The 24,372-nt window shown below is 51.9% G+C and overlaps 1 protein-coding gene across 4 annotated transcripts in view; it reads left to right on the top strand.

Annotated features, from left to right (window-relative positions):
- The window catches only part of MLLT6 (MLLT6, PHD finger containing), a 70,318-nt gene that overhangs the window by 24,172 nt on the left and 21,774 nt on the right, over nucleotides 1-24,372 (top strand). For 3 of the 4 annotated variants that reach the window (XM_044999544.1, XM_044999543.1, XM_044999545.1), the window contains exons 8-9: nucleotides 12,546-12,644; nucleotides 24,030-24,204. In XM_044999544.1, the coding sequence (XP_044855479.1) occupies nucleotides 12,546-12,644; nucleotides 24,030-24,204 (274 nt within the window). Of the gene's footprint in view, nucleotides 1-3,649; nucleotides 3,822-12,545; nucleotides 12,645-24,029; nucleotides 24,205-24,372 lie in introns of those variants that run through there. The other variant, XM_044999546.1, reaches the window with a different exon arrangement.

Here is a 24,372-nt window from a genome sequence, read left to right as displayed (position 1 = left end):
GCTAGTTCAGATCCGTTACTCCCCGAGCCTTTACGCAGCAAGCGTCTAGTGGCTAGATCAGGGGACTGGCTCTCAGGACTCCTGGGTTCTATGCCTGCTTCTACAGATGACCTTGGGCAAGGTCACTTTCCCTCCACTTCTTAACCACTGGTAATACAGGCATTGCAAGACTGAGCTGTCTCCCAGGGAGCATTGTGAAATGATTCATGTTTGCAGAGCTCTCTGAGAGCCTGGATGAAAGAGATCTCGGTGTTATTAGGGTTATACCTTACTATACTGGTAAAGGCCTTCAGCTGTCCTGCCCTCTCCTCTGGCCTTCAGGAGAGGATTTGAAGCCCTGGTAGACCTTGGGTTCATCCTTTATTGCTAATTATCTGGCTAGCATAGGGTTTTATACTGCTGCCCCTCACTCTAGTGTCTGAGTGTCTTCCATGTAAAATCGATAGCAATAGCGAAATCCCTAGTAGACGTTATATTGCTATGGAGTTTGTACCCATGGCAGCCAGTGATATGGAGCCTTAATTCCATTACCCACTTTTTAGCTTAGTAGGGAGGCCCTGGACAGGAAGGACTCAAATGAAAAGCCCCAGTCAGATTTAGGAGAAGGGTTTCCCCTTGTTTGCATCAGCCCTGATCACATTGCCAACCCACGCTTGCTCCAAGCCCCGAGGAAGTCATGTCGCAACACGTTACCTCACAGCGTGACGACACAGCCTCATTGTGTGGTCATGCTGCTTTGGGGTGCCCCAGAAAAATGCGAGACTCTTGCTGTCCTGTGAATGTGTGATGGACTCATGGAAATCAGCAGTGGCCCACATGTTGGACGTAGCTTGGGGCTGGAACTAGCTAGATTACCTTAGCCGCACGGGTTCGACTCAGCTGTGCCTGGTGTAATTTCCCTGGAGTCCGTAGTCTTCAACAAAATTACACAAGAGGTGGATCTTGACCACTGAGTACTAGGGGCAGCTCTCATAGATGAGCTCCTAAAAGGAGGGGATCCTGTCAGCTGTTGCATAGTCATTATCGGCCACACGGCACATTTCAGAGTAAATGGGATTTGCTGGGCAAAATCTTCCTTCCTTTTTCTCCACTTTCCCCTGCTGTGCCTTCCATCCCAGAGATGGCTGCATTTCAGCAGAGCTGTATGTACGTAGGACCATACGCCAAGATCCTTACATAGGTCTGAAAGCTGCAGGTGCTTCCTGTTATGTGCTTAATCCCACTGCTTTGTAGGGGACTCTTCACTGCCCAGCAGCAATGGTTTGTAACATTAGGATCATGGCTTTTTACTTGGTCTTTACGGAAGCAAAGCTCTGACTGACGTGAAGAGGGAGTCAAAACAGAGTCGAGAGAGAATAAGGAGCTCAGGATTTAGCCCGCTGAATTTGTTAGGGGTTGTGTCTGGGCTTTGCTAAAGAAGGGCTCATAGTTTGTAAGGAGCGTTCACTACACTGGAAAGAACCCCCCCCAGCACCTGAGTTTCAGAGCCCAAGTCAATGTACTTGGACTCACAGGGCTTGGGCCATGGGGCTAAAACTAGTAGTGTAGACGTTCCTGCTTGGGAGCTGGGGCTCTGGCCCCAGTGGCAATGTCTACACTGCTATTTTTAGCCCCGCAGCCTGACCTCCATAAGCCCGAGTCCATTGGCACAGGCGTTGAGACTTGGTGCCATGGGTTTTTCTTTGCCATGTAGACATACCCTTTGGGACAATAGACGCTGATGGTGTGGCCCTGCTAGCCTGTGTGCCAGTCCCTCTCAGGAACCTCCAAGCGCTCGCGGGTTCAGCAACCCAAACATTTCCTTTCTCTTGTGCTGTTCCAAAAATGGGTCGCTCTTGTTTTAAGGCAGTTTGGGTTTTTTCTCCAACCACACCCAGGGCCTTAGCAAAAGCACCACCATTTATTTCTTTGCCTTGGCATTTCCAAAGCGCATGCTCATTGCTTAACCCTTCCGGAGCCTGTTTGCATTTTTTTAAAACAATGCTAAGTGATGAGAAAATGGTGGGTGACATCCGGATGTTGAATGAGGTACAGACGCCCGCGCCCCATCTCCCGTATGTCGGAGAAACTTTAAAAAACAGCCATGCTCTGTATGCTGAAGTTTTCTGTGCACCTGAAGTTCCCAGGAATGGATGGAAACAGAGACTGCTTCCTCTATGAAGTGGTGGACATTCTAAAATATATATATAACAGGCCAGATCCTCAGCCACTGCTGTTATTATTATTCATATTGCAGTTTTACCTAGTTGTCATAACCCAGGTCAAGGCCCCATTGTGCTGGGTATTCTACATCCATATATTAAGAATCAGTCCCTGCCCCCAAAGAGTTTATCATCTAAATATAGGAAGGAAATGACTTGCCCGAAGTCACATGGCAGCTCAGTGTTAAAAGCTGGGAATAGAGCTCCCTTCCGAGTTGTAAAATAGTGGTCTAACCACTAGACCACACTGCTTATCTATAGGGGTTTATACCAGCTAAGGATCTAGTCCAGTATATCTAGGTCCCAGCATGTGTTAGAAAGGGGGGAGGCAGTGAGATTTCACATCCAAACCCCTTTATGTTTGGTGGACGTGTTAGTGTTCCGACCTGTCCCAGCACCAAATCTGCCAGGGATCGTTTTGTTTCCACGTTGGATCCAAAGAGGGGAGCAGCCTTCTTTCTTCCTCTTAATGCAGCCAAATACTTGTGAGATCAGCATCCGGGCTATTTTTGGTACGGTCAGATCCAAGCCTGCTTCAGCCTCAAACCCAGCACCCCGAGCCCTGATCCAGATCCCAGGCTGAATGACACCCCTTTTGGCCTTTCATTAGGGGGCACTGTCTGGCCCACCCCTCCCAGCAAATTCTTTGGAGCAAATAAATAGAGCAGCAACAATTGAAGAGCAGATGCTGCTATCATGCTGCCTCTGAGTGAAATCCAGGGGGTAACCCGCTCACCTGACCCATCTGGGTGCTCGCACCCATGGATAAACAGCTCACCTGAGCCATCTGGGTTGACTTATACCCTCTGCACTCACTGGGCTAGCTTCCCCTCTCTCTGACACTGGTATAACTCAGAAGGAAACCCATTGCCATGAACAGGGTGACACTGGTGGAAGATTTCAGAGTAGCCGCCATGTTAGTTTGTATCTGCAAAAAGAACAGGAGGACTTGTGGCACCTTAGAGACTAAAAAATGGATTTGAGCATAAGCTTTCGTGGCGTACCCAAGTCCTCCTGTTCTTTTTACTGGTGGAAGAGAGAGCAGGATGAGGCTGTAGCTTTCACTGGGGCAACATTTTAAACTCCTCCTTCCTTTCTCTGCCTTCTTCCTGCTGCTGCACCCATATCCTGGCCTCCTTGATTTCTGGATTATTAGAGAGTAAAAACCAGAGACCGCTCGCCTCTTCCAAACTCAGATCCCAACCGCCCTAGGAGCCTCTTCTTCCTTCCCCCATTCCAAGCTGCTTTTCATGGTCCGCTTGCTCGTGCCCAGCAGCAGATTAGGAGTGGGGCTCAGAGCAGGGAGTGGAGTGTGTGGATTGGAGGCGGGAGGGAATAAACGCCCCAGAGAAACCCTTTTTGGCAGCCAAGGGATCTTGTTTCACTCCGCCTGCCGTTGGAGAGCTACAAGTTGGATTGTGTGTCTCAGTCCCGCCCCGCTATGCGAGCCCAGTTCCCCCCTCCTTCCCCAGTCAAGTCTCTGAGCTGCTCCATGCAGAGATGCCAATCCCCAGCTGTTAAATCCTGCCTGGGGAGAATGTGTTGTTCATGAAGTTGGTTGCTTTGGGGGAGGTCTATGTTCGCCCCAGAGCCCTGCAGGGAGCGTGCAGTGCCTGGAAGGTAGGGGGGTACTTTGTTTTTTGAGGCAAGGTGTGTGTGTATGGTGGGGGGGGTGTTCATATATTGCCCCCCCCCCCTTCTCCAGTGAAGCTGCTTTCTGCCAGCCTCCACTTCTGCCCCCTCCACTGCAGGTTCCCCAGGCAGGCAGGAACCACTGGCAGCGCTTCACTAGGGCTGCACACCAAGATTCCTGGAAAGCAGATTTGCAAAAGGGGGTTCTGTGTGGGGGGGAAGGGGAAGGGGGTGCTGGGCACCGAAGGTCATGGGTTGGCAAGCAGAGCAGGCTCCGGCTGTGCCCTTCCTCGCTCGCTCCCCTCCAGGCGGTGCAGTCAGTGGTGGCTCTTGCAGGAAGCATTCAGAGCAGCAGTGATCCTCGTCCCCTCCCTTTCCCCAGAGCGAACGGACACGTTTAAATGCCTGGGCCGAGCGCTGGGGGGATGGCACGGGATGGGGCTGCTGCCTGCCAAGCTGGGCGTGGGCGGCACAATGGAGCAAGGTGGAGACAGGGCAGGGCTGCAGGATCTGGGTGTGCCTGAGCATGCTCGCAGGTAACAGGGTAGCTTGTCTGGGGGTCTGTCAGCACCACTAAAATACCCAGGAGTAACTAGGGACCTGGGCTCCTGGGTGCCAGGGCCCCCGGGTGGCTGGGAAACCAGACCCCTCTGGGTGCCAGACCCCTCTGGGTGGCCAGGTAATCTGACCCCTCTGGGTGCCAGTGCCCTTGGGTGGCCAGGTAATCTGACCCCTCTGGGTGCCAGTGCCCTTGGGTGGCCAGGTAACCTGACCCCTCTGGGTGTCAGAGCCCCAGGTAGTAGCCGGGTAACCTGACCTACTAAAGAATCAGGAAATAACCTGACTTGTCCATTTCCTGGGGTGTCACTAAGGGACTCAGAGCAGTCAGGCATCCTGAAAGTTGCAAAGTGGAAGCGCAGGGGTTTGGGAGCTGAGGTTCCACCCGGTCGATTTGGCCTTCTGATCCACCAAGAGGGGAGTGAGGGAGTGAGGGATCCGCAGAAGCCTGAAAAGTCGAAGTGTTTCCTAACTGAGCAGGGGAGGAGAAGGAGGTGGCTGTGGACATGGCCCGGAGCTCTTTGTGTTGGCTTGGAGCAGAACTGCAATTCCACTTCTGGTCTCCTTGCAACACTCTGGTTTTAATGCAGGAAGTGGCTGCTGGGTAAGTTTAAGCCGGGTTCAAAGTCTGGCCTCTGCAGAGCAGATTTTCCAGAGGTCAGAGCCAGATTCCCAACTGCTCAGCGCCTGCACTTGGGGCCACCTTTTCAAAGGAGCCGAGCACCCAGTGTGCTGAGCTCTTTGGAAAAGCCAGGGCTGCCGGGGGGCGGGGAGTGGGGCAATTTGCCCCAGGCCCCACAGGGGCCCTGCGAGCCCTGACCCTGGCTTCAGTTGCTCCGGGTCTTGGGTGGCATTTCGGCGGCAGGGGGTCCTTCAGTGCTGCCGAAGACGCAGAGCGACTGAAGAGCCCCCGCTGCCGAAATGCCGCTGAAGACCCGGATCGCTGCCGGGGGAGTACAAGCGCCTCTGCTCCCCCGCTTTGCCCCAGGCCCCCTGAATCCTCTGGGCAGCCCTGGGAAAAGCAGGCTACTTATTTTAGGTGCCTACATTGGAGCTGAGCTCTTTGAAAAATCTGGTCCCAGTGCTGAGTGCTTGCGATGTGTGTGTGCATATATATACGGTATATATATACGTTCCTAGATGCAACCAGATGCACTGACAAATATGCCCAAGCAGGTTAGGCACCTAACTGCCATTGAAAATCAATGGGATGAGGTATCTAACTCACTTAGGTGCTTTTGAAACTCCCACTAGGTGCTTACTTGCATCTTTAGGCTCCTAAATACTTTTGCAAATCTGGCACTTGATCTTCCAGGGTCTCAGTTCTCCAGCATTAAAATAGGCGTGTGGATCCTTCCTTTGTTTAGACTGTAAAAGTACTGGGGCAGTGACTGTCTCTCACTATACTGTGCCTACAACCATAGGCGGCGAGTTATATGGGCCCGTGGTGCATGGGCACCAGGAATATTCAAACACAAGTTTGAGGCCAAGTCTCTCCCTCGGCCCCGCCTTCCACTCTGGACGCTCCCCCCCTGTGCCTCTCCTGGAGAATTTAAAACGGCCTGCCCCCATCCACCACTGGCAGCGCAGCAGAGCTGAGCCAGCTTCCTGCTCGCTCCACGTGGCTGCTGGCCCCTCCCTGCGGCCCCTGGCCAGGGTGTGTCTCTGTCTACGTGTGCTGCTCCCACCCCAAGTGCCCCTGCGGCCAATAGGAAGCTGCAGGGGCAGTGCCTGGGGGTAGCAGCATGCAGAGGCCCCCCAGCCTGCCCTGCTTAGGAGCCCCAGGTAAGTGCTGCACCCTCTGACTCCCTCCCAGAGCCTGCACCCCATCCCCCCACACCTCCTCCCATCCCCAAACTCCCTCACAGAGCCTACACCCCCACCCCCGCCCCAGCCTGGAGCCTGCACCCCTCACCCCTCCTGCACCCCCACCCCCTGCTCCATCCCAGATCCTGCACCCAAACTCCATCCCAGAGCCTGCACCCCTCATCCCCTCCTGCACCCCCACCCCCTGCCTGGATCCTGCACCCAGCACCCAAACTCCATCCTAGAGCCTGCACTCCAGACCCTTTCCCCCACCCAAACTCCCTCCCAGAGCCCAACATCTCACTCCTTCTGCACTCAAACTCCCTCCCAAAGTATGCACCTCTCCTGCACCCCAATCCCCTGCCCCAGCCCAGGGCCTGCACCCCAGACCTCCTCCCAGAGCCTTAGGCAGGTGGGGGGCAGAGTTGGGAGGGGCAGGCTCTGGGTGTTCTGAGCACCACCAAAATTTCTACAAACCTGCCACTCCTGCCTAGGACAACGGAGCCCTGATTTTGTTTGCGGCTCTTAAGTGATACTATAATACAAATACTAATAGCCCTGGCTCTGCTGCTGACTCATTATCTAGCCTTGGGAAAGTCACATAGTTACAGCACCACTCTCTTTGGGTAGCTCTGTTTTTGGATGACCAGCTTGCAAGTGCCCCATGTGACTCACACATCCAGAAGGCTACCAGGGGTTCAGGTTGGAGAACCAGGGGGAATCAACCTGTATAGCTATTCTGGAATTGTTCCCCCTGTGGATACTCTGTGAATAAAAGCCTCTTTGTTCTGGAATAAGTATTCTGTTTATGAGCTTTTATGGCAGATGCAATTTCATGCCTTCTTTTTTCAGCTGCTTCCTCAACAGAGTTGCACCAGGGATGAATCTGGCCCCAGGGCATTCATCACACACAACACTCAACACAAAGGAAATAATTATCACCCTCTACCAAGATCAATACACAACAGAAAGAGCAGAGAGCAATGAGCTTGACTGCTGGAGACAGTTCTTTTGCAGGCCTGATCCTGCAAGGTACCGAATGTCTCCATGGCTCAGTGACTTCCTTGGAGGTTAAGGGTGCACAGCACCTCCGAAGAAGTTCTCAGCAACCCACAGGATCAGAACCTTGCTCTTCAGAGTAGCTTTACTCCTGGCATGGGAGATTTTAAGAATGGGAAGCCTAGAAAGTCAGAAGTTATGGGAACAGGGGAGCCTCTACCCTTCCAGCAATCTCATCCTTTAAAAATAATATTATTCCTAGTCACAGTGCTTGGTGCTTCCACAGACAGCCCTCTTCATCTTTATGGCACTTTATAAGCATTCATTTCTCTTGCTAAGCTATTTGCCTCACTATCCTGCAGCAGTAAGTTCTCCAGGGTTAATTATATGTCACATTTATTTCCATTAAAAAGTGTGTTGCTTTAAATATTTAAATCTTGCTGCCTTTTAAATAATAATAATACCAAGTAATAATAAGTAATTCTCAGTTATTATTTGTATTACTGTAGCACATAGGAAATCCCAGTCAAAGAGCAAGATCCCACTGCTCTCGGCACTGTGCAGACACAGAAGCATCTTCCATCCAAGGGTCTTTACGGACCAGTTTCAACTGTAAGCCCTAGACCTCCGATCCTGCATTGAGTTCTGTGCAGCACAGGGGTCCGCACACATGAAGCTCATTTCAGGCCTAAATGTTGGCAGCTGCCAGATTGGATCAGACCCAAGGTACAGCTAGCCCAGTATCCTGTCTCTGACAATATCCTGCACCAGATGCTTCAGAGGAAGGTGTAAGAACCCTGCAGTAGCAGATGTGGGATAATCTGCCCCCTACATAAGGTCTCATCCTCCACTGTAGTAGTTATAGATTTGCTTAAGCATGAAGTTTAATATCCCTTCCAAAATGGAAGGTAGCCGTAACGGTTATAACTCTGGATATTCTTGCTCTCTGTATAAATTGTTTGGTCCCTCTTTGTATCTTGTTAAGTTCTTGGCCTCACTATCCTATAGCAGCAGGGCTGGCTCCAGGCACCAGAGGAGAAAGCACATGCCTGGGGCGGCACATTGTAAGGGGCGGCATTCCGGCCAATCTTGGAGCAGCACATTCCGGCCGCCCTGCTGTGGTTTTTTTTTTGCTTTGGCAGCCCGGTCTGCAGCTCCGGAAGCCCCAGCCGGCTCCCTGTGCTCTGCCAGTCCCAGCCCCGCCGGGGCACAGACCCCGGCCCAGGGGGCAGGAACTAGCGATCCCCGCCACTCACAATGCCGCCGGGCTCCCCGGGACGCGCCACTCCCCGCCGCCTGCACCGGCCTCCGCCTCCTGCGCAGCTCTGGGCCCGGCCTGGCCGAGCTGCCTTTAAAGGAGCGGCTGAGCCAGCACCTCCTGCAGCCCCCAGGGGCTCCGCCTGCCCGGCCGGGAGAAGCACCCCAAGGCCGGAGAGGGGAGTCCCTCTCGCCTGGCTGCGAGCGGGCTGCAGCGCCACCCTTCACCCCCCTGCGAGCTGCCTTGACTGCCCTCCATGCACTCCCTGCAGCGGTCTTTTTTTTTTTTAATTCGGCAGTCCGGCAGGCAGTAGGAGGTTTTTTTGGGTTTTTTTCCTTCGGCAGTCCAGCCGCCCCTTTTTGCTTGGGGCAGCAAAAAAGCTAGAGCGGCCGTGTATACCAGTGAGTTCCCCAAGCAACAACAATTTACCAGGGGAGGATAGCAGCATAGGGTGGTATTACACTTTTAGATAGCTCCCTTTTCAGCTGTCAGCTTTCTCCGTGGCAATCAGTAATACATTATTATAATTAATAGAGCTCTGCAGAGGATGGCAGTTCTGTTTCACAACATATTTTGAATTTTCAAAAATTAGCTTTTTGCCAAATTGGAACAAAAAATGAAAATTTTGAAATTCGTCACAAAGGAAAATTCTGATTTTTTGTTTGTTTGTTTCAGGTCAATGAAAATGTTTCAATTCAATTTCAACTTTTTTATTTTTTATTGTATTTAAGGCATCTGTTGTGTGGGGGGGTTATTAATTTCATTTGGGGGGGGTGTATTTTGAGCAATTTTTGCGTTTTATGTAGATGTCCAAAAATCAAGGGGTTTTGGTGCTATCTCTGTGTATATACTGCAGTATTGTGTACATTACTCATTACAGCAGTATACACAGTAATGAGTAATCTCTTTGTAACATTCGCTAGTGCACTTTACCGTAGTACTCTTTCAAACAACACTATGTTAAAGTGCACTTTAGTGCACATCGGCAGGGTCTACACATGGACCAATCAATCTGCCACAAGTTAGTGCGCTTTAGAAATAACAGTCTTCGTTAATGCTGTATGTAGACAAGCCCTTAGAGACAAGTAACCACTTCCAGTGTTTTTGCAGTGTTTGTTGCATAACCATCAAATTCTTTTTTATTTTTTTTAATCAGGGGTGTTTTATCACTGTTTATCAGTTAAAGCCAAAAGTCAAAAGCCCTAATTATATTATAATCATACATTTAAAAAAATTCAAAACAAAAAGTTGTTTCATAACAAATAAATGAAACGTTTTGTTTGGTAGATGTCAAAACAAGACGTTTTGACATTATCAGAACTTTTTTCCCCCAGTGTATTTGCAAAATGAAATTCTAGCAAAGCTGACCTGATTTGCAAAGCATTTCAATTTGGACTGAACTGCATAATCCAAAACTATAGTTCCATCTAAATTTTTCCAACCAGCTCAATTTATTATGAACCATTATCATCAGATAAGATGATATTGTTTCCGAATCTGTTAAAAATCTGGGCTCCTGGAATCACAGGGCCTAAGTGTCCCCTGCCTTGTGTCTGTCTGTCTATCTGTTTTAGGGTTTTATTCAGCCACCCATCACTGTAGGAGTTTAGCATCTGCAGTGTAAAATCATTAGCAACAGTGAAGTCCCAAATGGACTTTATGAAATGTCTGTCATATCTCCCTTTTTGAGGTAAAAACTGCTTGGGGTAGGGTTTTTTGAGGAATCTCATTTATTTGTTTCATGGTGGGTTTTGAGGGGAAGGTGTTGGATAGAAGAGATTCCTGAGGTTGTGTCATTCATGCTAGAGTGGAAAGGTTTTTTCAAAGAGGAAGGTATTGTAGTTTCCTAAAGAGAGTCAGGGCTTGTGTACATGGTACGGTCATGCACTCTATGGGGGCGGGTGATTTCTAAACCACACTAACGTGTTATACGTTATTTGGTCCATGTAGACCCTGCTGGTGTGCTTTAATGTACCACTGTTTGCAACTGTACTATGGTAAAGCGCAGTAGGGAACCTTTAGTGCGCACCAGCAGGGTCTACACGGACCAATTAGTGTACAACACCTTAGTGTGATTTAAAAATCACACCCCCATACTCCCTACCGTGGAGTCATACCCCTAGACACTGGATTTGCCTAATCTCCCCTGGAAGTGCCTTCTACAGCAGGGACTGTGTATCATCCTTTGTACCTGTAAACCGGTGCCTGCCCCTGGTGCGAGGGAACAAGTGGAGAACTCTGATATGCTGGTGTTTTATAGCCATCTGGCGCAGGTGTGTGTGGCTGTCTGCGTGGAGAATCAGGCCCATTCAGTTTTGAATCTTTTATCATCAGGATTTGAGGGTGGTTGTTTTGTTAAACCCCCTGCTAGTGCAAACAAATCAGGCTGATGAAAAATGAATGAGAAGTAACCATCATCACTGTGTGTCAAACTGCAGAGTAAAAAAAAATCAAATGCTCTCACGCCTACCTACAGAAGGCCAGTTAATGGTATTGTCTCAAGTTGATAGAGAGAGGCAGCATGTTTAGTGTATGAGGCACTGACGTGGGGTTAGGAGACTTGGGTCCTAGTCCTGGTTTTGCCACTGACCTGCTGTGGAACCTTGAGCTAGTCACTACCCTGCTCTGTGCTTCAGTTTCCCTCCCACACGTTGTCAGCCTTGGCTGTAAGCTCTCTGGGGCAAAGACTGTTTCCTACTATGTGTATGTACAGCACCTTGCACAGTAGGGCCTTGATCTCAGTTGGGGTCACTAAGCATTACCCTAATAAATAGTAATGCTAATAAAGAGGTGGTGTCCCCTTGTACAGGCTCAACAGGGACGCTCAGTTGGTCTTCTCTGTATAGCACTCGTTATTTTATCTTGCCAGGATCAGTGCCTAAGAAGAGCTTATTCCTGTGGAAGTCTGTGGTAGCCGCAAGGTCTCAGCACCTCTTGGGCCATAATCTTTGCTTGGTTTGCAGCCTGTACAAACAATCCCACTGACTTCACTGGGGCTTTAGAGGATGGAAACCAGGATGGATTTTGCCCTGAACAATCCAGCTGTCATTGATAGAGGGGCCCAAACCAAGCAGACTGGGAGGAATAAGAACATAGGAACGGCCATACTGGGTGAGACCAAAGGTCCATCTAGCCCAGTGTCCTGTCTTCCCACAGTGGCCAGTGCCAGGTGCTTCAAAGGGAATGAACAAAACAGGACAGTTATCAAGCGATCCATCCCCTGTTGTCCGCTCCCAGCATCTGGCTGTCAGGCTTAGGGATGCCCGGAGCATGGGGTTGTGTTCCTGCCCACCTTGGCTAATAGCCACTGATGGACCTATCCTCCATGAACTGATCAAATTCTTTTCCGAACCCAGTTATACTTTTGGCCTTCACAACATCCCCCGGCAAGGAGTTCCACAGGCTGTCTGGGCGTTGCATGAAGAAGTACTTTCTGTTGTTTGTTTTAAACCTGCTGCCTCTTAATTTCACTGGGTGGCCCCTGATTCATGTGTTATGTGAATGGGTAAATAACACATCCTGATTTGCTTTCTCCACCCCAGTCATGATTTTATAGACCTCTATCATATCCCCCCTTTGTCATCTCTTTGGATCTTGAGCTTTGCCACCTGGGTCACCCCCTTGGCCTGCTGATCGCGTTAACCATGTGTCCCCGTACAGAGAACAGTTTGATGGACTGTCCCACCAACTGCAGTGCTGCGCGAGTCTGAGACCTTTGATGAGGGGATAGGGCTGAAGCGATGGGGCACAGAGCCCCTGTGGGCGAAGAGGAGGAGGGCTTAAGTTTCTTGAAATCAGCCAGGGCATGTTAAACCGTTCCCTGTATCATCTTACCAGAAACGGATTCGGGGGATCCTGTGGATATTCTGTATGCCAGATGTGGGCTGCAGCTGGGGGAGAGCTAGTGGGAGTGGGACGCTCCCAGAAGTGGGTGTGAGGAGGCGAGGCTGGTGTGGGGGAGAGAGGAAGATAAATGAATAGCTGTAAATCCACCCCAGCACAAACCACCTCCTCTTTTCTCCTTTTGCAATCTCTGTTCCCACCCCGGCGGAAAACTTGTCCTTTCAACACTTTTCTCGGTTCCTTTGCAGAGTCGGAAGGACAAGGAAAGACCTAAACAGAAGCACAAAAAACATCCGGAGTCTCCCACCAGCCTCGCCCCGTCCTCTGTGCCCGTCCCTGCTGAGAAGGTACCGGATTCGTGAGGTGCTGTTGGGTGGGGGCTATCTCTGGGAAGTGATGGGCAAGAGGGGCTTTATCCCTTTATTTTGATTCCTGTTTTCTCACATTCTTCTGCCCTTATTCGCGCCTCCCCCTACCACCACCTTGGGAATTTCACCGTGCGGCTGTCTCTCGCTTTCTGTCGGCACTGAGGACCCGATCAGCGGCCTAACACCCCAGTGGCTGAGCGGCAGGTCTTAGCCTGCTTGGCAGCGGATGTTTGGGTTTAAAGCTCCGGTACAATAGATGAAACATCCAGGGGTTGCCCTCTCTGCAGCCGTGCTGTAAACAGCATGGGCAGCCCAGGTACCTCCATTTCAGGGTAGGAAGGGACAACTGGAGACCAAGGTCCTGGCACTTTGCCTTTCTCTAAGCCCTTCCAGCCAAGCCTGAAAGCACCCCAGGAGGGCAGACAGGTAGTTACTGTAGTTCCTTAATTTCTGGGGAAACTGAGGCACAGAGGGGCTGAGTCCCTACTGCCCTAAGGCCCCCTTCATGAAAGACATCACAGCTCCCTACTCTGGAGCACCCCTACTATAGGGGCTTCCCTGGATGCTGCAGAACTGTCTACATTCGCTCTACACCAGCCCCAGTGTTGGGGGCATGCAGCGCCCCACAGGGGGCTGTTGCAGCCGAGTGTAAATTAGAACAGCCCTGAGGCTGCTCTGATTTGTGCCAGGGGCCAAGCCCCAGAATAAGTGGCATAGACGTGGTGGAGCTTGGTCAGAGCAGAGTCAGGGCCAGAGAGGTGACATGTTTTGCCCCAGCGTCACAGCAAGAACGAGAACCCAGACATCCTGACTCCCAGAGCCTGATTCTCCTCTCACTAATGCCAAAGTAACTGGAGGTAAGGCCAGGCTGCTCTATACAGTTATACTCTGGCTAGAACCCATAGAAAACACGGCCCGCCAGCCCCCCTCAGAAAGACTCTTTAAAGGTGGTTGCGTGTATACCCTGCGCTAATGGCATCTACACACAAGGAATACTCTGTGGGGAGGGGATAGCAGCCGGGCAAGGCAGAGGCGAGCTATCAGAACGGTGTGAGAGGCCCAGAGCTGGAATAGCAGCGGGTGTGTTTCAGGTCAGGATTGAAGGGAATGATCCAAGTTGCCCGTGAGGCCCAGGGCTGGAACAGCAGGGGAGATGCGGGTCAGAACTGAGTTGCGGCAGCAGAGTGCAGGGGCCAGGACTGGAATAGCTGGTGGGCACGATCGAGGTGCCCCAGCTGAGCTGGGCATGGAATCCCGCACTCCACTTATTTGCACTCTTCCCAGCCCAGTGTTAGTGCAGTTAGACGTGCTCTCCTGAGCGGCAGAGCCCCCCAGTTTGCAGAGCTGCCGGGGACTGATGTGCTAAGAAGATTATTTCCACGCTCACGTCGAAATTCAAAACCTGGCTCCCGACTAGCGAGAGTGCCTCTTAGACAATTGCCCACTGTCTCCTCCCGGGTCCTGCCAGACCTTTGTACGAATGGGGGGAAGGGCCTAACTCGATTTATACAGGGACCTTTGTAAGCTGAAATTCAGGTGATCCTGATTACGCTGGCTGTTGCTGAGTGACGAGGCCATAGTCTTTCCACAGGGTGTTGTTATTAATCTTCATAACAATGAGTGGCTTTCCCAAAGTGCCTTCTGTGCACAGATCCTAAAGCATTGCTCAAGCTTTCTGCTACTGAAATGCACCCACTTCTGGGGTGGAATGCAGCAGCTGTTTAACAGCACGCTGCAGCGTTGCACAACAGTTCAGAACTGGAAGTGGAAAATCTGTTTGAAACTGCAGAAGGGTACATGATAGATACTGGCACCGGTGTGATGACACGAGTGCAGTTGCACAGTTACACTACAAACTTAGATCGGTGTAAGTTACATCCCGGTACAGCCACCAAAGTTAGTATATCGCTGGTGTGCGTGCATATTTGGCTGCTTGCATCAGCACGGCACGTACTCACCAGCAGTGCTGGTGTCAATGCAAAGTGCAGTCCGCCATGGGTAGGAATCCCTGTGTCCCTCGGGCCACCATCCTGTGCAATGCCTTTTGAGAAATTTTTGCAATGTGTTGTGGGATAATAGAAATGACTCACCCAGGGATCTCTGGGAGATAGGAGCCAAGCTCCCAGCATGCACCTTTGATTGGTGGAGATGGGTAGAATTACCCCAACTGGACTTTGTCTGGGACAAAGTTAAGTGCCCAGATCTGTGGGGGCGGGTGGCAAACTAAAAAGTATTTGTGGATGGACTAGTTGGTAGAGCTTTATCACCACGTTTAGATTTATAGTGAGAGAGGCAGGGCAGGCTAGTGGTTAGAGCATGGGACTAAGCATCAGGAGAGTGGGGTTCTATTCCTGATGTTGACAGTGACCTTGGGCAAGTTGTTTTCCCGCTCCGTGCCTCAGTTTCCCTCACTCTGGCCTGTTGAGGTTGTGTGTCTGTCCAGTGTCGACTCTAGCACAATGGGGTCCTGATCTCAGTTGGGTCCCTAAGCGCTACTGTGATATCACCAGTGGCACTGCCTCCCTTGAGATGCTTCGTGACCACGGCGTAGAACCAGAGGAAGAGACAGCGACCGTGCTGCACGCTTATCGTCAAACCCCAGCCAAGTCTACCCATGGAATGGCTCTTTCCCCAAGACAGTGGGGCTCACTTCTTCCTCCTTCCCTGCAGCCCTAACACACTCCTGGCAGGTCTTGTAAGAGTCTCCCTGCTGGGGCCAGAGCAGCCTCTCCTGCAGCCGCTGACCTAGCCGTCCTCCTGGATTCAGGCTCTTATCCCGGCAGCTGGGGGGTCACCCACCACATTCCAAGCATTCCAGTGGCTCTGGGGACAGAGACCGCACCCTGTCCAGCAGCGGTGAAGAGAGCTAACTGGGGGGAGAGCAGGCTCTGGTCTAAAGCAGGAAGCAGCATGGCTGGCTCAGCGGTAACAGAGCTGGATGTCTCTAGGGCATTGGCAACGGGCAGCCCTTTGCCGCTTGGCTGCCAGTTTGAATCCAGACCAAGTTGCGAGCTGGGTGGGTTTCTTCACTGCCACAGCACATGGGCCTCTCCATGGCAGTCTCATCAGGGACGCCAAGAGTTTGATGGGACCGTGGAGCCTGGTGTTCCAGTGAGAGGGTTTCTGAGGGACCCTCGAAAAGCCTGCAAGGTCTGAAAGAACCAGGCTCTCCGGTGATCACCCTTCTGTGTGATCCAGGGAAAGTCACTCAGAGTGACCAGATGTCCCAGTTTTATAGGGACAGTCTCAATTTTTGGGTTTTTTTCTTATATAGGCTCCTAGTACTCACCCCCGTCCCGATTTTTCACATTTGCTGTCTGGTCACCCTAAAGTCACTAGACTAATGGAGAACAATGTGGAGAGGAGCTGTCCTTGTAACCCTGGGCCGGCCTGAATTCAAGAGGGCCGGATGTCTGCGTCCAGGCATCTGAACCTTTCCAAGGGCAGCAGCATCCTCCCTCTCTCCTGGCACCCTGTGCGTGGAAGGGGCACATGGGCAGCCCTTGGCATCCAACCCAGAGTAGAGGCTGCCAGCTAATCTCTTTCAGCTTGGCCAGGAGCGGGAGTTGGTAGCATGGTTGCCAAGGCAGCCACATCTCCAATGGGATTTGTGCTTCTGTCCCAATATGCAGACAGGCAGGATCAAAGCTTGTCAGCGTTTTCAATGAGTGCACGAGTTGTGGGGGGAGGAGAAGGGGGCGGGGAATTGTTAACTCAGGCCAATATTTGGGTGCCAGAGATAAGGAAGCAGCGTGAGGAGCAAACACTTTCGAACTCATAAAGCCTCCGTCTGTCTGTCCCACACTCTTTCCCAGCAGCTTTAGCCACCGGATCTCCCGAGTCGGGGGCGGGGGAGCTGCTGGTGGGACTGGGATAAGGAGGATGGTGGGGGTGAGTGAGAGGAGACCAAAAGTAGGTTTGACCCTCTCCTTTGCTGCCACCTCCTCCCCTGCAGAGTCAGCCCATTAGCACCCGATGCCTCTTGCAGCAGGGAGTGGAGGTGCAGGGGGGCAGCCCTGGGCAGTGGCTAGGCAAGCCAGCATGTCGCATCTAAGTTTGGGTCTCATGAGACCCGGGCTCAGTTCCTGGCTCTGCCCAGGGATCCCTTGTTTGACCTTGGGCAAGTCACCTAGAACTAGATCCCCGTTTAAATTGATCAGAGTTGGGCTCCTGACTCCTCGAGGCAGCCTGGAAATCCAGTGCCGACCTGCACTTCAGCCCAGATCCTCAAAGGTATCAGGCTCCCAGTGGAAGTTAGGAGCCTAAATGCCTTCTAAGGATCTGGGCCTTAAATACCTTTGAACTTCTGCCCCGGAGGGTGTGTCTACATTGCAATTGAACCCGGCTCAGGCTCGGGCTGCGGGGCTGTTTCATTGTGGTGTCAGTGTTCAGGCTCGGGCTGGAGCCCGGACCCTCCCCCCTTCACAGGGTCCCAGAGCCCGGGCTGAAGGTCTACACTGCGGTTAAACAGCCCCCACAGCCCGACTCAACTGCCCCAGGCCAGCTGTGGGGGGTTAACTGCAGTGTTAAGGAGGATAACTAGGATAAAGAGCTCACTGAGGAGAGCCATGTCAGTCGCACAGAGAGCTGATTCCGGGTGTGTTCCTGGGCTGGCGTACAGGCTGCTAGGGGAGGGGAAATTGTGGTGGGGAGGATCCAGGCACAGGGTTGGCGTATTTAGGAGCCGGTTGGGCGGTTTGTGCGACCAGAAACTCGTCTTGCAGCAGATGCTCGGCCATTTTGGTCCCAGGTATCCAAGCCCGGTACACAACGGCGGCTGTGTCTCTCCTCTCCGCCTGCAAAAGCCCCTGGGGAGCCATCCTGGCCCTGCCTAGTGCACTTGCAGTAAATCTGCCGCCATTCCTGGCTGCCCCAGCTGCTTTCTCCCACCAGCTGCAGACATCCTGATCACTTGTTGACACGCAATCGCACATGCTTCGGGCTGCAACATCTGGCAGGCAAGGCCGGCTTGCTCTGGATTCTGCAATCCAAGCAAGTCATCCATGCCAAGGCCTCCCCCTCACCCACCCTTCTAGGTCAGGTGTTGGGAAGGGGAGTTGGGGAGGGGAAAGCATCTGATTGGACATTTCCATCCAGGAGGCAGGGCAGCTTTCTGGTCTCCCAGTGTTGTCTGTACACCAGCAGGCCTGAGTCTGTCATGAGCCAGAGCCCCATCCTGGAAGAGCTCTGGGAAATTTTGCCCCAGGCCTGTTCCATCTTGATTTGCGGTCCCTGCGATTGCATGAGGGGCAGTGGAGGCAGGGGGAGATGCTCATGGTCCCCCCCACTCCCTCCTGGAAATCAGAGCAAGCCTTAATTAAGCACTTAGAAGCCTGCAGTAAGGATCCTCTCACCCTTCCTTGGTCTGAAGCATAAAAGCACATGGCTTGAAGTCAGAAGTGGGTTCTTCTCTGCAACCTAGAGCAGGGCTGACGAGAGGGTGACAATTGTACCAGGAAACCGAGCTCCGCCCCCTCCCAAAAACTTCTGTAATGTCTGTGTAAATAAAATGAAATGGGACGGGGGGAGGGACCCCAGCAAACGTGATGCCCAGCCCATCGGGAGCACTTTGGGGTCCCGATACACGTCACTTCGGGCCTGATCCTGAAGTCTGTTCTTGTACCATGCGGCACCGCAGTATCTGAGCGTCTTCCAGTCGTGCACTAAGTGGGTCTCAACCAGGGGTCCAAGACTCCCTGGGGGGGCATGAGCAGGTTTCAGGGGGTCCGCCAAGCAGGGCCGGCATTAGACTTGCTGGGGCCCAGGACAGAAAGCCAAAGGCCCACTGCATGTGGCTGAGCCCAGGGCCCTGAGCCCTGCCACCCGGGGCTGAAGTCGAAGTTGAGCAATGTAGCTCCGAGGGGGGACCCTGTGGTCTGGAGCTTGGGCAAGTGCCCTGCTTGCTACCCCCTTATGCCGGCTCTGGTTTTTATATGCAGAAAGCCAGTTATTGTGGCCCAGGTGGGCGGTGGAGTTTTTACAGCATGTTGGAGGAGCCTCAGAAAGAAAAAGGCTGAGAACCTCTGCACTGAGCAATGCGATTCCGCGCCCAGAAGGCGCTTAGTTAGTACGGTGATGGGTGCGGTACAAGAACCTAGACAGGGTAGAAATAGCCAGTGGGAGTTTTGCCATGAATCATCAGAGCAGCCCCTGAATCTCAGTTGCTCAGTTTTCCCCTCCTGAGGATGGAGGTAACAAGGCTGAGTTGACCTGTGTCCTCAGATGGCGTCTTTCATTGATGGCTGCAAGGAACTTGGAGAGTCTCAGAGGGGGGCTGCTCCAGAAATGCAACGTATTATTATGACCTGAGGTTTTCCAAAGGAGCCTGAATGAGCTAAGTGCCCGGGTCCCACTGGAACTTGGGAACAGAGCACTGAGGGACACCCCCAGCTGTTATTATTAAGCAGCCCCATTAGAGCTCTCCTAAGGAGAGGGATGGGGCAGTGGTTTGGGGGTTCATTTAGGATTTGGAAAATGGGGGGTTGACTTTGCCTGCTCTTTCGCCAACTCCCTGTGTGACCCACTTAGGCCCTGATTTTTAAAGGCGTTTTGGCGTTGCTGTGCTCAGCATTGCACTGCCTAACTGATTTAGGAGCCCAGGTCTCATTTTCAAAAGGCACTTAGGAGCCTAAATCCTATCAACTGTCAATGGGATTCTGGCTCCTGAGTGCCCCCCTGAATCCCTTTGAAAATGCGATGTAGGCTCCTAAATCAGTTAGGTGTTGCAAAGCCTAAATACCTTTTAAAATCTGTGCCTTCAGTCTCTCTGTGCCTCCATTCTCCATCTGTAAAATGGGTAGATCAGCACGGCCCAACCTCACTGGGGCGTTGTGAGGATAAATCCATTCAAGACTGTGAGGCGCCGATGCTGTGGTGATGGAGCCATTCACGTACCTTAGGCAGAAGGCTCTCGCTGCCAGGGCCAAAGCTCCATCTCTAACAGGCAACTGGTTCTTGCTGGCCCGTTTGGGTGGCTGCTTCCCTGCATCCCTTTGTCTGGCCTGGGTGGGGAGAAGCTGCTGCTGTCACTGGATTGTTCACTGTTCCCATCCTCCCCTCCCTCACCCCCCATCAGTATTAGTTTAATCCAAGGCAGGCAGTTCTGTACAAGTGTTTTTCACCCCTCCCCCTGCTTCCTTGTCAGTGGTTCCCTCTAGCAGCTCATCCCACCAATCAGAGCGCAAAGAGACGCTCTTCTGATTTCCGATAAATAAATTAATGAATGAACAGCTCAGGCGCTGCAGAGTGGCGGACGGAGGCCGGGAAACAGGTACAGCTGCGAGGGGGGTAGCATGTGGCTCTGGGAGTGTATGTGGTGTATGGGTCTGGTCTGGTCCTTCCATCTCCCGGCTCACGGACCTGCGGAATTGGATTCCTCGTAAGATTCATGGACTCGGCTGGGCTGGGAGACCCGTCTCCCTTGTGATTTTTTTAAACAGGCCTTTTAAAATGTAAATACCTCTGAGTTTTTGCGAGGGATCTGTCACGTTCTCAGCCCTGTGGGGTGTCTCTCCACAACATGCTCGTCCTGCCACACACACACACACACACACACACACACACACACACACACACACACACACACACACACACACACACACACACACACACACACACACACACACACACCCCCCATCCTATGGAGTTTGCCCCCCTTGTCCCCGTTCTGGTGAATTTAGTGCTGGGGGAAAGGTGACAGCCCTGGAGCCTGAAGGCCTCTGTGTAGCAACAGGACAGATACAGAGCGGACAGCAACAAGGAAATCTTCCCACCCTCAAACAGCCTCAGGGCTGAGCAGGACAGACCACCTCTAGGAATGAGAGGGGATTAAAATCTCTAAGGTCTATTCAGTCTTTGTATTATGGTAGCGCCCGCCAAGATCGAGGCCCCGTTGCGCTAGGTGCTGTACGTACACACTCTATGTCCCAGAAAGCTCACAGTCTAAATGGACAAAAGGTGGGGAGGAGAAACAGAGGTACAGAGAGGGGAAGTGATTTTCCCACGGTCACCCAGCTGAGTCAGGAACAGAGCCCAGGTTTCCTGACTTCTCCTATGTGTGTGTGTGTGGGGGGGTCGGGTCGGAAGGTTTATTTCGGTGATATGGACGGCTCTGATCTGGGCTGCGACCACCAGTTGGTTGCACATACACACAGCCAGTACTGCCAGTAACCATCCAGCGCCCTGGTGGGAAACCCTGGCCACTCTGAAGTCAATGGGAGTTAACTCTCAGGGTTGGAAGGGCCCTCAGGACCAATCCCAACTAAATCATCCCAGCCAGGACTTTGTCAAGCCTGACCTTAAAAACCTCTAAGGAAGGAGATTCCACCACCTCCCTAGGGAACCCATTCCAGTGCTTCACCACCCTCCTAGTGGAAAAGTTTTTCCTAATATCCAGTACTTCCTTGTGGGCCAGGCTTTCAGTGCTGCAGGTGAACGGCTCTGTAGCCCATTGCCAGTCCCCTGAGCCAGCACGGCCCCTCTGTTAACTGTATCCATGTGTTTAATTTTGCAACCAAGATCCGTTTGCCAGCGCCGATTTCACCCCACTGTGCTGCTAATCCATGATGCTCCCCGCACTCCCTTCTTGGCCTGCTAGATTAAAAAGAAGGCTCTTTGATATGGGTTGTCTCCCCACTCTCTGCCCCTTGGTAGCCTGGCACACCTGGTGGGAGGATCAGAAGAGATGGATTTGTGAGGCAGTCTTGAGGGCTTTGCACCCATTTTGACTCCTGTTTCAAGGGGCATGTGTCAGCATCCTGGTGGAGCTGCTTGAGACAAGAGGTGTACTTTCCCTGTGGTGTTTGAACGGCCTCACTGCATCCCATTGCTCCCAGACTTCGCTCTCCCTCCTCCTCTCCGTCTGCCCTCAGCTCGCAGATGGGGAAGGTCGGAAAGATTTTCCTACTCCCTCTGTGATCATAAATCAACAGAGCTTAATCTTCAACATCCAGAAGTTAGTGATGAGAAAACACAGATGCCCCCACCCCACCCCTTTCCCAATTTCCACCACTCCCTTCCTCCTGTCTTTCATATTCCCAACACATCTGGCCCGCATTAGGCTGCCAGCCATTGCATTGTGTGGAGTGATTAAACCAAGCAGGGGAAATAGGGATAGATTTTCATCCGAGCATCCATGTGTCTGCATCACAGGCCTATTTTTTACCCTTTCCAAGAGGAGGTCCCCTGGAGTCGGGGAGCGTGGAGCCAAGATCTTGCTCAGATCTGCCCCTCAGCAAGCTCTGGGGCAGTACAAGGAGCTTGCAGTCGCGTCACAGGTGTTTTATTTTGGGCTGGGACTGTCACATTGCAGCGGTGGCCAGAAAAGTGACCGTGGAAGTAGCATCCTGCACTTAGTAACTTTCAAACATTACTGGGCTGCGGCTGCCTTCGAACTGGCGAAGGGTTGAAAACACCACATCCCGACCCACCAGACTTTCCTCCTGTTCAGCCCACTGCATTTCCTGGCCCATCCTTCCAAGTTCCCGATTCCCCAGCATCTGACTAGTCTGTTTCATTCCACGTGGATGGACACCTCAGATTCTCTCTCTCTCTCTGGGGTTTTTCTCTAGCATCGGTCACTGCAGCATAGAAAGCTGCCCTGCCAATGTAGCTTTGCAAAAACATTCTCCACTGTAGACAATGGGAAGGCTCCAGGTGATCTTCTAGGTTAGCCAGCCTGGGGTTCCTGGGCAGACCAGACATTGGTGCAGAATGGTAGCAACAAAATGCAATGGAGGCATGAAGGGAGCTGCATTCATGGATGCTTGGTGGACGAGCAGCGTAGGGCTTGACATGCAGCGGTATCACGTCACCGAGCAGGGACTTGATAGCCCCACCCTGTGTAGGCCTGGCATCATGTGGAATATTGCATTCAGTTCTGGGCACCTAGATAGCAAGAACGATATGGCTACCCGCTCAGAGAAGAGCGTGGGAAAAGACTAAGGGACTGGGGAGACGAAAGGGCTGACGGGCTGATTTTGAGATGTGCCCGGATCCTGTGGACTCCAGCTGGAGTTGGGGCCTGCTCGACATTTCTGAAAATTAAAGCCCTGAGCCTGGAATTTTCAAAGGTGCATAAAGAAGTTAGATGACCAAATCCCGTTGGATTTCAATAGGTCCCTTTGAAATATCCCAGCCTAAATGCACATGGCTTGGCCAAGCGAGACCGCAAGTTTCCCAACATCTGAAGGGAAGAAGAGGCTATTTAGATTACAAGGGAGCAGAGCCAGGACTAATGGGACGTTCCCTTTTCTTAATATCAAACTTCCCGACAGCAAGGACTGTGAAACTGTGGAAGAGTCTGCCAAAGACAGTGGTGGGCAATCCGATCCATGAGAATTTTTAATAGCAGCTTGGACAAAGCATTAGAAAACATGCAACAGGGTACAGCCCTGCATTGGCTCCACCAGGGAAAGGCTAAAATGCCCCATCTCTCACGTCCGTGGCTCTGAGTGCTGGCAGCCCCACAGATTGCAAATCAACACGAGATAATTATCGCCCCAGAGGTTCTTATTGTGCTCATAATGTCTGTTCTGGCCGTGGCATGTAGAGACAGCACTGCTGAGTTCTGAGCCATGGTTATAACTGGGATTGAGACAAAAGGCCTCGGGATGTTCTGAGCCTCTTGGAGTTGTTACCAGTCGAATAGATCCCTTTGGCTCCGGAAGATGCCCTGGCACCATTCACACGCCAGCGTGGGTTTTGTAAGTCTAAGGGAGCCTTACCAAGGTCAAGGGAGTCCAGCTAAGAGCAGGCCAGTATTGTCTCATTGCTCCCTTATGCTCCCCCATCTGGCTGTGTCCATCTCTCTCTTCTCTCACCCTTGGATTGGGGCAGGAACTGTGGTTTTGTTCTGTGTTTGTACAGCCCCGAGCACAGTGGGGTGCTGGTCCACGACAAGGATAAAAACAAATACTTATCAATAATAAAATGTTAATATTATTATATTGCTAATAACAATCACTTACGCCACCTTACACATCACCTCTAAATTTGGCCCGCAGAGTGTGACCTGGAGGAAGTCACACAAGCCCAGATTTTCAAATGATCCTAGCTTTGGTGCCTGGTTTTCAGAGGGGGTTGTGCACCCACAAGTCCAGCTGAAGTCAGGAGGAGCTGCAAATATCCAGCGCCTCTGAAAATCAAGTCCTCGGACTCTCAAAACAAGTGCCCCCAAAATAGCTGAACTGTGAGAATATTGCTCTTCTCCCCGGTGTTGAGTGGGGTGAAAGAATTGGTCATGAGCTATGCTTGGACTATCCCGTTATTGGAATGAATGACATACAATGGAAAATCGGTAAAGAGAGAGCCAGCTGCGTGCACATCTGGCCTGACTCTTGGCCCCTGTGTCTGTCTGCTTTCCAGGGCTCCACCGGCCACCATGAAGGTAGCAAAGAGACCTCGGAGGTCAGCAGGTCAGAGGTGAAAGGCAAGAAGTCCTCAAGCCATGGCACCAGCCACAAGGGGAAAAAGACGGGAAGTGGGAAAAGCTCCACCAGCTTCACCTCAGCTCCCTCCAGCAGCACTTTCCAGCCTGCAGGTAAGGGGGTGTGCGGGTAAAGTTGGCAGGGAGAGAGGAGAGCAGAGACTGAGGGAGGAGAGAGCTGGCAAAAGGAGCAAGGATCGCTCACAAGGCAAAGCAGGAGGGAACTGTATAAGTCCAGCATATAAAGTGCGGAGAGCAGATACGCCCATAGAGTTCTTGGTC

Source organism: Mauremys mutica, chromosome 25 (genome assembly GCF_020497125.1).
Source record: "Mauremys mutica isolate MM-2020 ecotype Southern chromosome 25, ASM2049712v1, whole genome shotgun sequence".
In the NCBI taxonomy this organism is placed as follows: domain Eukaryota; kingdom Metazoa; phylum Chordata; order Testudines; family Geoemydidae; genus Mauremys; species Mauremys mutica.
The sequence above is the reverse complement of the archived record's forward strand: the minus strand, read 5'-3'. Positions and strand labels throughout refer to the sequence as shown.